General features: G+C 35.6%; 1 protein-coding gene across 3 annotated transcripts in view; it reads left to right on the top strand.

Moving 5' to 3' along the window:
* The window catches only part of LOC150093698 (kielin/chordin-like protein), a 1,333,292-nt gene that overhangs the window by 1,295,840 nt on the left and 25,229 nt on the right, over positions 1 to 12,223 (top strand). For all 3 annotated transcript variants that reach the window (XM_090412628.1, XM_090412627.1, XM_090412629.1), the window contains one exon: positions 8,221 to 8,325. In XM_090412628.1, the coding sequence (XP_090268754.1) occupies positions 8,221 to 8,325 (105 nt within the window). The remainder of the gene's footprint in view (positions 1 to 8,220; positions 8,326 to 12,223) is intronic.

Genomic DNA, 12,223 nt, shown 5'->3' with positions numbered 1-12,223 from the left:
CCAAACAATTCGACTAATTTTTAAAAATTGGCGTTATTTCTTTCATATAATTTATCAGATGATCCGCGAAAAGCTAAATTTCGGCTACCAAGGAATTTTATAATTTCAATCAAGCGTTCTAAAACACTTGTCCAATGTTTCTTTTCCATTTCGTACGTGCTTTGAACATATGAAATGAGTCTGGAAATCAATAGTAGTTTTGTTTTTTTAAATTTTTATCAAGTTCCTTCCATTTTAAGACATTTTTCATGTGAGTTAAACTAGTCTCATGTCTATATAAAGTTGTACTTACATTTCTCCAATCATTATAACCTTCTACAAGACTCAGTGGGTGATTCAGTTGATTCAGTAGGTGCGACAAGTTTGCAACAAAAGCAAAAAACAGAATTTAAAGTTTCGGAATAAATGAGCCACGTTCTTGGCACGAGCTCCATTTTTCTATTAAAATACGTGTCTCCAAATTTACGACCATATGTATCTCTGGGATATAGTATATTTTTATTTTGAACAGGCCCCATTTCAATTAAAACAACTCGTAATTTTTCATCAATATTTCCCCGTTCGCCTGGATCTTCTAAATTCACAGAGACTAACAATGTGTTAGTTTCATGGTCAACTACAACTAAATCTTGTTGTAGTTGACCTAACTATTATGAACTCCTAACTATTTTTCACTTAAATCATGTTCAATTATCTTGTTCAATAGTACCTTCATGCAAACTGGATGATGTGCACGGTTCTTCAACTCTGATTTCTGATGTATCGAGTTGGTTACAATCTGCATCAGAATATTTTAATATTTTAACAAATTTATTAAGAGCCCCAGTTTGTTTCTTAATATCTGTTTCTTTCGCAGCTTGATGCATATGATTTTGTGCACTGGATAACTTTATTTTTAAATTTTTGATTCCATTTCTCTTTTATACCCACAAGAAATTATTACACAACACAACACAGAGACGAAATAATAGTCCGCACCGCGCTACTGTCAGTGGCCTACCATATGACTGGTTAATTAGCAACAAATGTTTTGTACGAAAATTCGTTTCTGCACATAAAAACTGTTTACCGTTTGACTTTAGATAGACTGCAGTAGACACAACATTCTGCAGGCAAGCATTTAGCCTGCTCTAGCTGCAAAATTTCAAATAGCCGGCTGATCAAAGTGACAGAAATGTAAATTTTTTTAAAATTTTTATTCAGTGTATACGGCTTCATTTATTTTAATATTGATCATTCTAAGAATTATTTTATTTTTATGATAAAAATTTTGTTTCTTAAAAATTAACTTATGAACCGTTCCCTGGCAGCGCATTCCCATCGCAGCGGCGCCCACATGCACCGCATGCTCTGCATGCCCGCTTCTGCCGGCCCTACTGATCAGGGTCTTATACAATGGACTGATAACTCTTTTATCTCTGCAGGTTAGAGTCCTTCTCATTATTGCAGCAATCCTGTGTGTTACCTTCACCACCTTTGCAATATGTCACCTGAATTTCAGGTTTCTATCAATTATCAAGCCCCCAGATCTCTTGTTTTCCCTACTTCCTCCATTATAGCTCCTCCAATAGAGTATGCAGCATCGATGTGTCCCAAACCTCAAGACCTTACATTTTGCTGCATTAAATCGATATCCTGTGTGTTACCTTCACCACCTTTGCAATATGTCACCTGAATGTCAGGTTTCTATCAATTATCAACCCCCCAGATCTCTTGTTTTCCCTACTTCCTCTATTATAGCTCCTCCAATAGAGTATGCAGCATCGATGTGTCCCAAACCTCAAGACCTTACATTTTGCTGCATTAAATCGATATCCCCATTCATTTCCCCATCTGTCTAGCTTATTCAAATCCTCCTGCAGGACTACCACATCTGCACTATTACTAATAACCCTTCCCAGCTTCACATCATCCGCAAACAATTGAATATCCCACTGCAATCCACTGACAGTGTCATTGTAACTAATTTCTCCAAGATCTTAACAACTACTGATGACACACAAACGCGCCTATAGTTAGACACATCCAGTCTGCTACTGCCTTATGCAATGGCACTATCTTACCTTCCTTCCATTGCCTGGGTACCTTTTCCATAGCCTGACTTTCATTGAAAAGCCAGATCAAAGGAGCTGTCAGTTCTTTAGCACATTCTCTCAAAACTCGTGGTGAAATACCATCCAGTCCCACAGCTTTACTCTCATCCAGCGTACTCAGTATTTGGAACACGCTCTCCTCCTGCACCTCTAATCCTAGTACCTGCGCTATCCCTCTAGTATTAAAATTTACTCCTCCAGGATGAAATACTCCAATAAAGTGTTCATTGAACAATTCCACTATGTCCTCTGCATCAGTCGCTCTATTCCCATTTTTATCCCACAATGTCAATTTTTATATAAAAAGAACAAATTTATTTGTTTTGTTTTTTTATTATAACCCAAACACAAAAGACTGGAAACATATAGCACATTAGTACTGAGTGGTGCATTAAGGATTAGACATGTAAGTCTGTTCTAGATACCAAACATTTTTTTTTCCAAACTATTCAGGTCTCATACCATAAACCTTTAAGCAAGTTGCAAGTCTCACACTGGAGGATGAAATTTATCAGGTTAAGTTTATGAAAGTGACCTACATATTTCAAGTTAAAAAATGGTATTGACTTTCCACAGGAGGGCATTTCATAGAGTGTTGTAAGAATCATGTGGCATTCAAATAAGTGATTTTGTTTTAGTAAATACTTCAAGATATTGCTGATTGTTATCATTAGTATTTTTCTTATTTTATGACTCTACAATTGACGGTTTGTTCTGTAGGATTTGTTCTGTGTGTCCTGAATCCTGTGTGTGTGTGTGTTGCATAAACAGTATTTTACATGGTGTGTTGTACACAAGAACAATGACGAGCAAGATGCTCTTGTTCAAAGAACGTAACATGAGGGATTTTGTGCAATATAGTCACAGTAATCCACATATAGTTTGATGAGAGCTTTATATAATATAACCATCACCCTTTTATCTCTGCTGGTCAACGTCCACTTTAGTATTGCAGCAATTCTTTGAAATATCTCACAGCCAGCCTTTGCAATATGTCCTCTGAATTTCAAATTTCTATCTACAGTCACCCCAAGATCCCATGCTTCCTCCTCTTCTTCCAGTATAACTCCACCAACTGCAACCAACAGGTTACAGATTTGAATCCTGCTGTGGGCATGGATGTTTGTGATTGTCTTTAGGTGGGAGATGAATTTCATCATCTGATGTGAGACCACTGCCCTACTTATTGAAGACTGAAGTGGCTCGAAAAAGTTCCATGTTTGGTTTCTAAAGCAAGGTTTCTGGATTATGTAAAAATAATTTAAAAATACAAAATAAAAGTATAAAATTGATGCAAATGGGAAAAAAAATCCTTAACCCACTCATGGTACAAATGCACTGTTGGGTTACTAATAACCTTTCATGGATGGGAACCACATAAAAAAAATAAAGTGAGTATGAAGTATATCATCTGTGGATCCAAATTTCTAAACCTTACATTTAGTTGCATTAAACGAACATTCATTCATTTTCTCACACTTCTGCTTATTCAGATCCTCTCGAAGAACCAAAACTTTGGCAGAGTTATTAGTTATTACTAATAACTCTCCCAAGCTTCAGACAACTGAATATATTTTCCTGTAGTCCAGCATCAATATCATTAACATAAAGATTGAAAGCAGTACTGAATTCTGTGGAACTCCATCAGTAACCTTCCTACTTCATGACACTTCTCCCCTATATACAACTACCTGATCAACTGTTATATCATCTGCAAACAACTGAATTTATTTTACTGTAGTCTGGTGGCAATATCATTAACATAAAGATTGAATAGTTGCAGTACTGAACTCGTAGAACTCAACTGGTAAATTTCCTACTTCATGATACAACTCCTTGATATCTATCAGAAAGCCAGTTACCAATCCATTCAACTAATCTGATATCTAAACTCATATGCTGCATTCTTTGTTTGGTTAGAGAGTAAATTGTACAAAACAAGAAATTATATTCATTCTTGTTTTAATCCTTCTTCTTCTTCTACGCGTTATTCCCGCTTCCTATGCAGGGTCCGCATGTTACTTTTAGATGCGACTTCTTGTTAGTACTACTCCCAACCGACCCGTCGCCTGGTCTGCCGCTGGTGGGGGGGAGATATATTTTTGACTGTAGAGGCGTATGTTCACGGGGCCGATTTGCCTGTTTGCGGGATGAAAAACGCCAGATAAACTGGCGGAAAAAACCCTACTGACCACGCCCAAGACCGGCTAACTTGGCTATGCCTGAGGAAGATCCTCAAATTCCTCACGTCTACAACGGGAATCGAACCTGGGACACTCCTTCGCCAGGCATATGGTTGCGAAGCGCAACCATATGCCTGGCGAGGTTTTAATCCTTTATTATTATTATTATTATTATTACCCCCAAGACCTATGGAGTCAAAGACTCATCTGGGAGGTCCCTTTATCACACACACACACACACACAGCTCATCATACCATGTCTTAAACACACTCAAACTCCTTGCAGACACCACACTCTCAGGCAAGGCATTCCAGTCATTTACAACTCTGCATGAAAAAAACCTGCCTCTCACTCCCCTACTCACACCCTCTTTATGCAGTTTCCAGGGATGACCTCTGTTCCTTAATCCTTTATCCAAGCATAAGCAAACAAAAGTTTGACATGAAGTATTGTCTTGACTGGACTACTTGTATATGAAGTCTAATGACTTCCCATATCTGTTGAGATCTCAGTGAAGGTTAAAACCAGTCTGTGTAATGTCCCTTCCCCGTAATGCATAGTAACATACTTATCCAAAAGGAAGTGTGCCTTGAATTATGGGAAAATAAGGTGATCGATGTGTAATCAACCAACTCCTATATACAAATTTCAATTTGTACATAGGTGCTGTTGTTTGTCATTCCAATAGTCCAGCATGAAGATACTTCACATGCAAACTTTGTTTGCTTACGCTTGTGTAAAGGATGAAAACAAGATGTAATTTGTTGTTTAATATATAATTGCTGCAGATATTACTGCATTTCATAGTGAAATCAGTCTTGGGGGGGGAAAAAGGGGGGGAAGAGGATCATTGTGATTGAAAAGCAAAAATAAGCATCCCTACCCCATATTCTGCATTATGCAATGAGTTATCTATTAAAGTAAGCTACTGTTCAAGTATTCATTTTCATATAAAATAATAAAAATAATTGCTGATTAATTAGACTGGCCAACAAAAAACCATTTTTTTTCTGCTGATTATGATCTGACACATGTTTTTTACTAATTTGGGTGTGCGCTGATTTCAAATATCAAACCCAGTTTTCTCTATCATGGCAGGTTTTTCCTCTATGGCATTTTCTTTTTGCTAATTTGTAAGTTTTTGATAGTTTTAAGGAGGCAGTACTACTTAGAGGATCAAAATAATAGATTTTTTAATATTATTTTCTGAAAGTATGTACTTTTAAAAATCTGTTCCTAACTGTTTATCAAGAAATTCGAAAAATTCCCGAAGATATAGCCTATTATTCAAAGCGGTGCGCAGATCAGAATCAGAGCGCTCACCGCTCTCGCTTGTTAGTAAACAAATAAATGCGTAAGAACCTGCAATGGCACGTACTGGCAATTTGAATGCGAGAGAGGCCGATAACCGACCTAATACATTTAGGTGATGAAAAGTAGGCGATGACAACTGCCTAAAACAAATGAATGCTATATGAGTCATAGCGGACAAAGAACGATCAAAATCAGTCAATCGTTAATCAATCGTGAAAGTATGATGAGCGCTTATAACGTTTCAATAAAGTCTCTGGTTTTTTTTGTCTTGTTAATTGCATGTTAGTCGGCAGTGAAGAAAATACATCATGTTTACTACTCGAAAATGTGTCAATAGTGTAGATTCCTTCTGCTACATTTGTGGCAGCTTTACTGTTCCCAGTCAAAGGACAAATATCACTGATTTCGTTAAGAAAGTGTACTTTGCATACTTTGACGTAAAACTTGCAGATCAGGACAATTCACTGGCTCCAAATAAAGTGTGTAAGTCATGTGTAGAAAATTTATGACAGTGGAGCAAGGGAAAACGCCAAAAATTAGCTTTTGGCATTCCAATGATTTGGCATGAACCGAAAAATCACGTAGATGATTGCTATTTTTGTTTAGTTCAGACCTGGTTATAATAAGAAGAATAAGAAAAAAATTGTGTACCCAAATCTCGACTCAGCAATTCGGCCAGTTGCTCATTCCAATGAAATAGCCGTGCCAATTTATAAAGGACTTCCTTTACTTGAGAACGAGCATGATCAGGATATGCCAGATGTTCTTGAGAAGCAAGACCCGGATGTTGATTTAGACAATGAAAATTTAATTTCTAGTTCTGGACCGCAACATTTTACTCAAGCGGAATTGAATGACTTTGTAAGAGAATTGGGCCTATCAAAGGAATCATCGGAATTGTTAGCTTCAAGATTAAATGAAAAAAACTTACTGGAGCAAGATACGAAGATAACTTTTTATCGTAGCAGGGAAAGTAATCTTGTACAATATTTTAAACACGAGTGGGTTTGTTTACTGTAACAATGTGTCAGGTTTACTAACTGAAATGAGTGTTGTACAATATCATCCAAATGAGTGGCGTTTATTTATCGACAGTTCAAACAGAAGTCTCAAGTGTGTCTTACTACACAATGGGAATGTATATGGCTCAATTCCTATTGGCTATTCAGTCCACTTAAAGGAAACATATGAGGACATTAAAAAAATTCTGAAGTTATTAAAATATACAGACCATAACTGGATCATCTGTGTGGATCTTAAAATGGTGAACTTTTTACTTGGCTTTCAAAGAGGATATACAAAGTTTCCGTGTTTTCTATGCTTCTAGGATAGTCGAGCTAGAAACCAACACTGGAGTCAGAAACATTGGCCTCTTAGAATATCCTTAAATGTTGGAGAACAGAATATTATAAATCAACCTTTAATCGACAGAGAAAAAATCATTTTTCCACCTCTACACATCAAACTAGGTCTTATGAAGCAGTATGTTAAAGCTTTAGATTTACAAGGCGACTGTTTCCAATACATATGTGAAAAATTTCCACGACTTAGTTATGAAAAAATTAAAGCCGGTGTATTTTATGGACCGCAAATTAGTACTTTAATGAGAGACCCAAATTTAATCAACTCTATGAACGAAATTGAGAAATTCACAACCATCGTAAATGGACTTCATTTACGATGGTTGCGAATAATTTTCTTGGAAACAAAAAAGCGTGCAATTACAAAGATTTAGTGGAAACAATGCTTGAAAATTTCCAGCGCCTAGGTTGCAACATGAGCATAAAGCTTCATTTCTTATACAGTCATCTTGATAGATTTCCTGAGAATTTAGGTGCTGTAAGCGATGAACAAGGCAAAAGATTTCATCAAGACTTAAAAACTATGGAAGATCGGCACTAAAGAAGATGGGATTCTCACATGATGGCCAACTACTGTTGGAATATTCAAAGGGATTGCCAAAACAGAACACACAGCAGAAATTGCTACAAACAAAAATTTATTCCCTGAAACTCATGTGTAAGTAAAATTGTTATTTTTTTATAAATATTCTTGTAATTTTTAATGAATATTGTTAAGTAGTTATGTATCTAATTATCGGCCTCTCTCGCATTCAAAGCACCAGTACGTGCCGTTGCAGGTTCTTACACATTTATTCGTTTACTAACAAGCGAGAGCGGTGAGCACTCCGATTCTGATCTGCACACCGCTTTGAATAATAGGCCATATCTTCAGGAATTTTTCGAATTTCTTGATAAAAAGTTAGGAACAGATTTTTAAAAGTACATACTTTCAGAAAATAATATTAAAAAATCGATTTTTTTGATCCTCTAAATAGTACTGCCTCCTTAAAACTATCAAAAACTTACAAATTAGCAAAAAGAAAATGCCACAGAGGAAAAACCTGACGTGATAGAGAAAAATGGGTTTGATATTTGAAATCAGTTCACCCAAATTAGTAAAAAACAAGTCTCATATAAAAGTCAGCAAAAATTGTGTTGGACTGTGTTATTTTATGTTTATATAATTATTTTTTATTTGCAATAGAACTGTAATCATATCAAAATTATGTTTTAAAAAATATGGGTCATAGAATTTTTTGAAGTATATAGTTGCTATTAATTAACAGGCATTTGATACACAAGACTGTGATGATGCAAAAGATATAGATCCATGTAACAGAGGAGGTTATCGTGCCCGAAAGACTGCAAACACAAAGTGTTCATTGTTAAAGGTTTGTTTTGATTTGCATTTTTTCAAAAACATTAGGTTTTGCTTATATTGATATTTTTTAAACATGTAATGTCTCAGTGAAGTTATTTCATTAAATAATTTAAATTACTAGCAGCTCAATGTCATATACATAGCTCAACAAACCATGTCTTAACCATCCTATTGGCCATGATGTGTTTATTATTATTGCATAATATTATATTATGTAATAATAATATTATAATATATAATATGGAATCCAATGTCATTCCAAGGTTATTTCAGTTTCTCATAGCTGAATACTCATCATATCTCTCTATGAACACACCCGCCACATTTAATGGTAGTACATTCACCACTTGCCATAGTGCCTCCATAGCTCAGTTGGCTTAGACAAGTTCTTTGAATGGAAAGACCTGGGTTTGAATCATGTCTATAGTGTGAGAAGCCTCCATCAGGCATTTTCAATCAAATGGTGAGTTAGCCAGTCTCATATGGAGGTGGAAGATATGTTCTCCTGGAAAATGGCAAATGGGAAAATACATGCTGTTTACAGTATGTATTCTCCCATTTGCTATATTGGCTATAATATTATATTATAATATAATATTATATATATTGGCTATAATATAATAGAAATATATTATAGCCAATCGCTTAATATTGGTTTCATGAGATGGTGCTATACCTCTCCATAAGAGGCCTCACAGCCATTGTTTCATCATATACTAATTAATTAACCACTTACTGTGAAGTGTACTGCAAACTTCATATGTTTTGTAGCCAATTTCCATGGATAACACTGGGTTCTGTCTATGCAAGGTAAAAGCTGCAATCATCATAATCAATAGTTTTCTTCAATCCATTGGATGAATGTATCTCCATATTTCTTCCATTTTAGCCAATCTTTTGTATCTCTACTCCACAAATATCCACAGTATATTTTCATCGCATTACTGCTGGCCTGCCTGATCTTCAATGTTCAGTTCTTGGTATCCATGTTCTCCATGTCCATCTGTTGTCAGAAATTTTCATCAAAATGATAAATTTAGTTTAATCCTTTATCCCAGTGAGAGCAAACAAAGTTTGCACCTGAAAATATCTTCAGGACTGAATATAATGTTGTACTATCTTACCTGGGTAAGTAGTACAACACCAGGCAACTCGTAGCAAAGGTGGAGCAAGCTACCAACACTCCTATCCCAGTATCTCCCATAATGCAAAACACATCTCCTTGTGGATATGTATATGTATACTGCTATGCATTAAGGGATTGGCCACTATCCAGACTAGTTTTGACCTTTATTGAGGTCTCTTCAGTGGGAGCCAGGCCCAGAGTTGGAGATACCAGGCAGAAGCAGTAGCAAGGTCATCTTTACCTATAGGAGTTGCCAAAAGGTTTGCCACCTTTTTTTATTAAATTACTCTGGATTTAGAGAAAGATGTTGAAAGCTTATTTTTCACTAGGTTAGACTATAATAAATTTAGTTTAATCCTTTATCCCAGTGAGAGCAAACAAAGTTTGTGCCTGAAAATATCTTCAGGAGTGAATAAAGTGTTGTACTATCTTACCTGGGTAAGTTACTATCTTACTGGGATAAAGGATTAAACTAAATTTATCATAGTCTAACCTAGTGAAAAAAACTTTCAACATCTTTCTCTAAATCCAGAGTAATTTAATAAAAAAAAGGTGGCAAACCTTTTGGCAACTCCTATAGGTAAAGATGACCTTGCTACTGCTTCTGCCTGGTATCTCCAACTCTGGGCCTGGCTCTCACTGAAGAGACCTCAATAAAGGTCGAAACTAGCCTGGATAGTGGCCAATCCCTTAATGCATAACAGTATACATATCCACAAGGAGATGTGTTTTGCATTATGGGAGATACTGGGATAGGAGTGTTGGTAGCTTGCTCCACCTTTGCTACGAGTTGCCTGGTGTTGTACTACTTACCCAGATAAGATAGCACAACACTATATTCAGTCTTGAAGATATTTTCAGCCGCAAACTTTGTTTGCTCTCACTGGGATAAAGGATTAAACTAAATTTATCATAGTCTAACCTAGTGAAAAATAAACTTTTTCATCAAAATGACTTATCCAGCCATCTACTGCTTTTATTATTCTTGCAATATTCATTACCTTTGTTTATTTTCTTATCTGTTATTAGTGTTTTTATCTAAAGATATTATTCTCAAAATTACTCTTTCTATCTTTTGCTGTGTACTTTTCAGTCTCTCCAAACTTTCTTTTAGTAAGGCTTCAAGTTTCACTACCATCCATCATTGCTTGAAGAACACACTGGTTAGAAATCTTTCTTTTTAGACAATTTCATAAACTTCTTTAAATATATTTTTGTACTGGTTAAAAGTTTCCATTTTGTTAACATTCTAAGGGATATTTCATAATTAGAAACTAATATTCACTTATAACTGAAATGTAAGTACCTACCCCTTACTAATTTCTACGTTGTATTATATTAATATTATTATATGGTTAGGCCTGTTAAAACAAGAACAACATCCCTTTACAGTACAACTGCAAACTCAAAAAACCTGCTTCTCCTCTTCCTCATTTATTCCATCTACCTCTGTCCTCTGGAACAGCCTTCCCCATGATCTGTTTCCCAACAATTGCAATCTACAGCTCTTTAACCACCCAACAGGCCAAGACGTGTATATATATATATATCCAGGTTACCATGGATGTGAAGTGCATATTAAAATTGTAATACCATTGATATTACATTGAAATATATGATGGATACAAAGTGTAGAGGAGTGGTGTATTTTATCCATATTGACGGCAACGTGGTTAAGAAAATTTTCAATAGTTTCCTCTTTCCCAACCCTTATCTGCACTTCATACATGCCACTGATGTGCTATAGGTTCTTGTACCTCTTGCGTGGGGGGAAAAATATAAAAAAGAAAAAAAAAATCCCCATGGAGTCCGGAGACTCATCGTGGAAGACCCAAACTACCTATTATACACACAAAACCTATCATGCATCTACTTAATTATATAGAGAAACCTGTGGAGAATTCATGACTAAATTTAACACATGTGAACTACAGTAGTAGGTTTTTTATTACGTAAATATTTCATCCTAGGTATCTTAGGACATCATCAGTACAGTATGGCAATACTAGGAATGACAAAAAAAAGGGCGCGTACGTACAAAGGAATCCAAATTGCATGCAGTGGCACGTTGCGGCCTGAACTTAAATTAAATTAAAATTAATTACAGTTAAGTTATTATTTTACACAATTTTGTATGACAATTTCCCATACTTTAGGGATGGCAAGAACATCATTGCGGTTTAAATTTTGTCTGTGGAGTAGGGCTTCAGCACTTTCTTTATATAAACGTTCATATTTATAGAAGATCTGTGTAGAAGTTTTGTCTTTTTCCAATGAATCTTGTGGTTTGGGTTTTCAACTCCGTGTTGAGCGAGGCCTGATTATGTATCCTGATTTATATATTTATTCATAAATCAGGCCTCGCTCAACATGGAGTTGAAAACCTAAACCACAAGATCCATTGGAAAAAGACAAAACTTCTACACAGATCTTCATATAAATATGAACGTTTATATAAAGAAAGTGCTGAAGCCCTACTCCACAGACCAAATCTAAACCGCAATGATGTTCTTGCCATCCCTAAAGTATGGGAAATTGTCATACAAAATTGTGTAAAATAATAACTTAACTGTAATTAGTTTTAATTTAATTTAAGTAATTTAATTTAATTTAAGTTCAGGCCGCAAAGCACCACTGCATGCAATTTGGATTCCTTTGTACCTACGTGCCCTTTCTTTTGTAATTATTAGTACTGATGATGTCCTAAGATACCTAGGACGAAATATTTATGTAATAAAAAACCTACTACTGTGGTTCACGTGTGTTCAATTTAGTCATACAT

Source organism: Typopeltis vanoorti, chromosome 23 (assembly GCF_054136105.1).
Source record: "Typopeltis vanoorti isolate ZY-2024b chromosome 23, IOZ_Tvanoo_1.0, whole genome shotgun sequence".
In the NCBI taxonomy this organism is placed as follows: Eukaryota; Metazoa; Arthropoda; class Arachnida; order Uropygi; family Thelyphonidae; genus Typopeltis; species Typopeltis vanoorti.
Note: the sequence above shows the minus strand (reverse complement) of the source record. Positions and strands in the feature narration are given on the sequence as shown.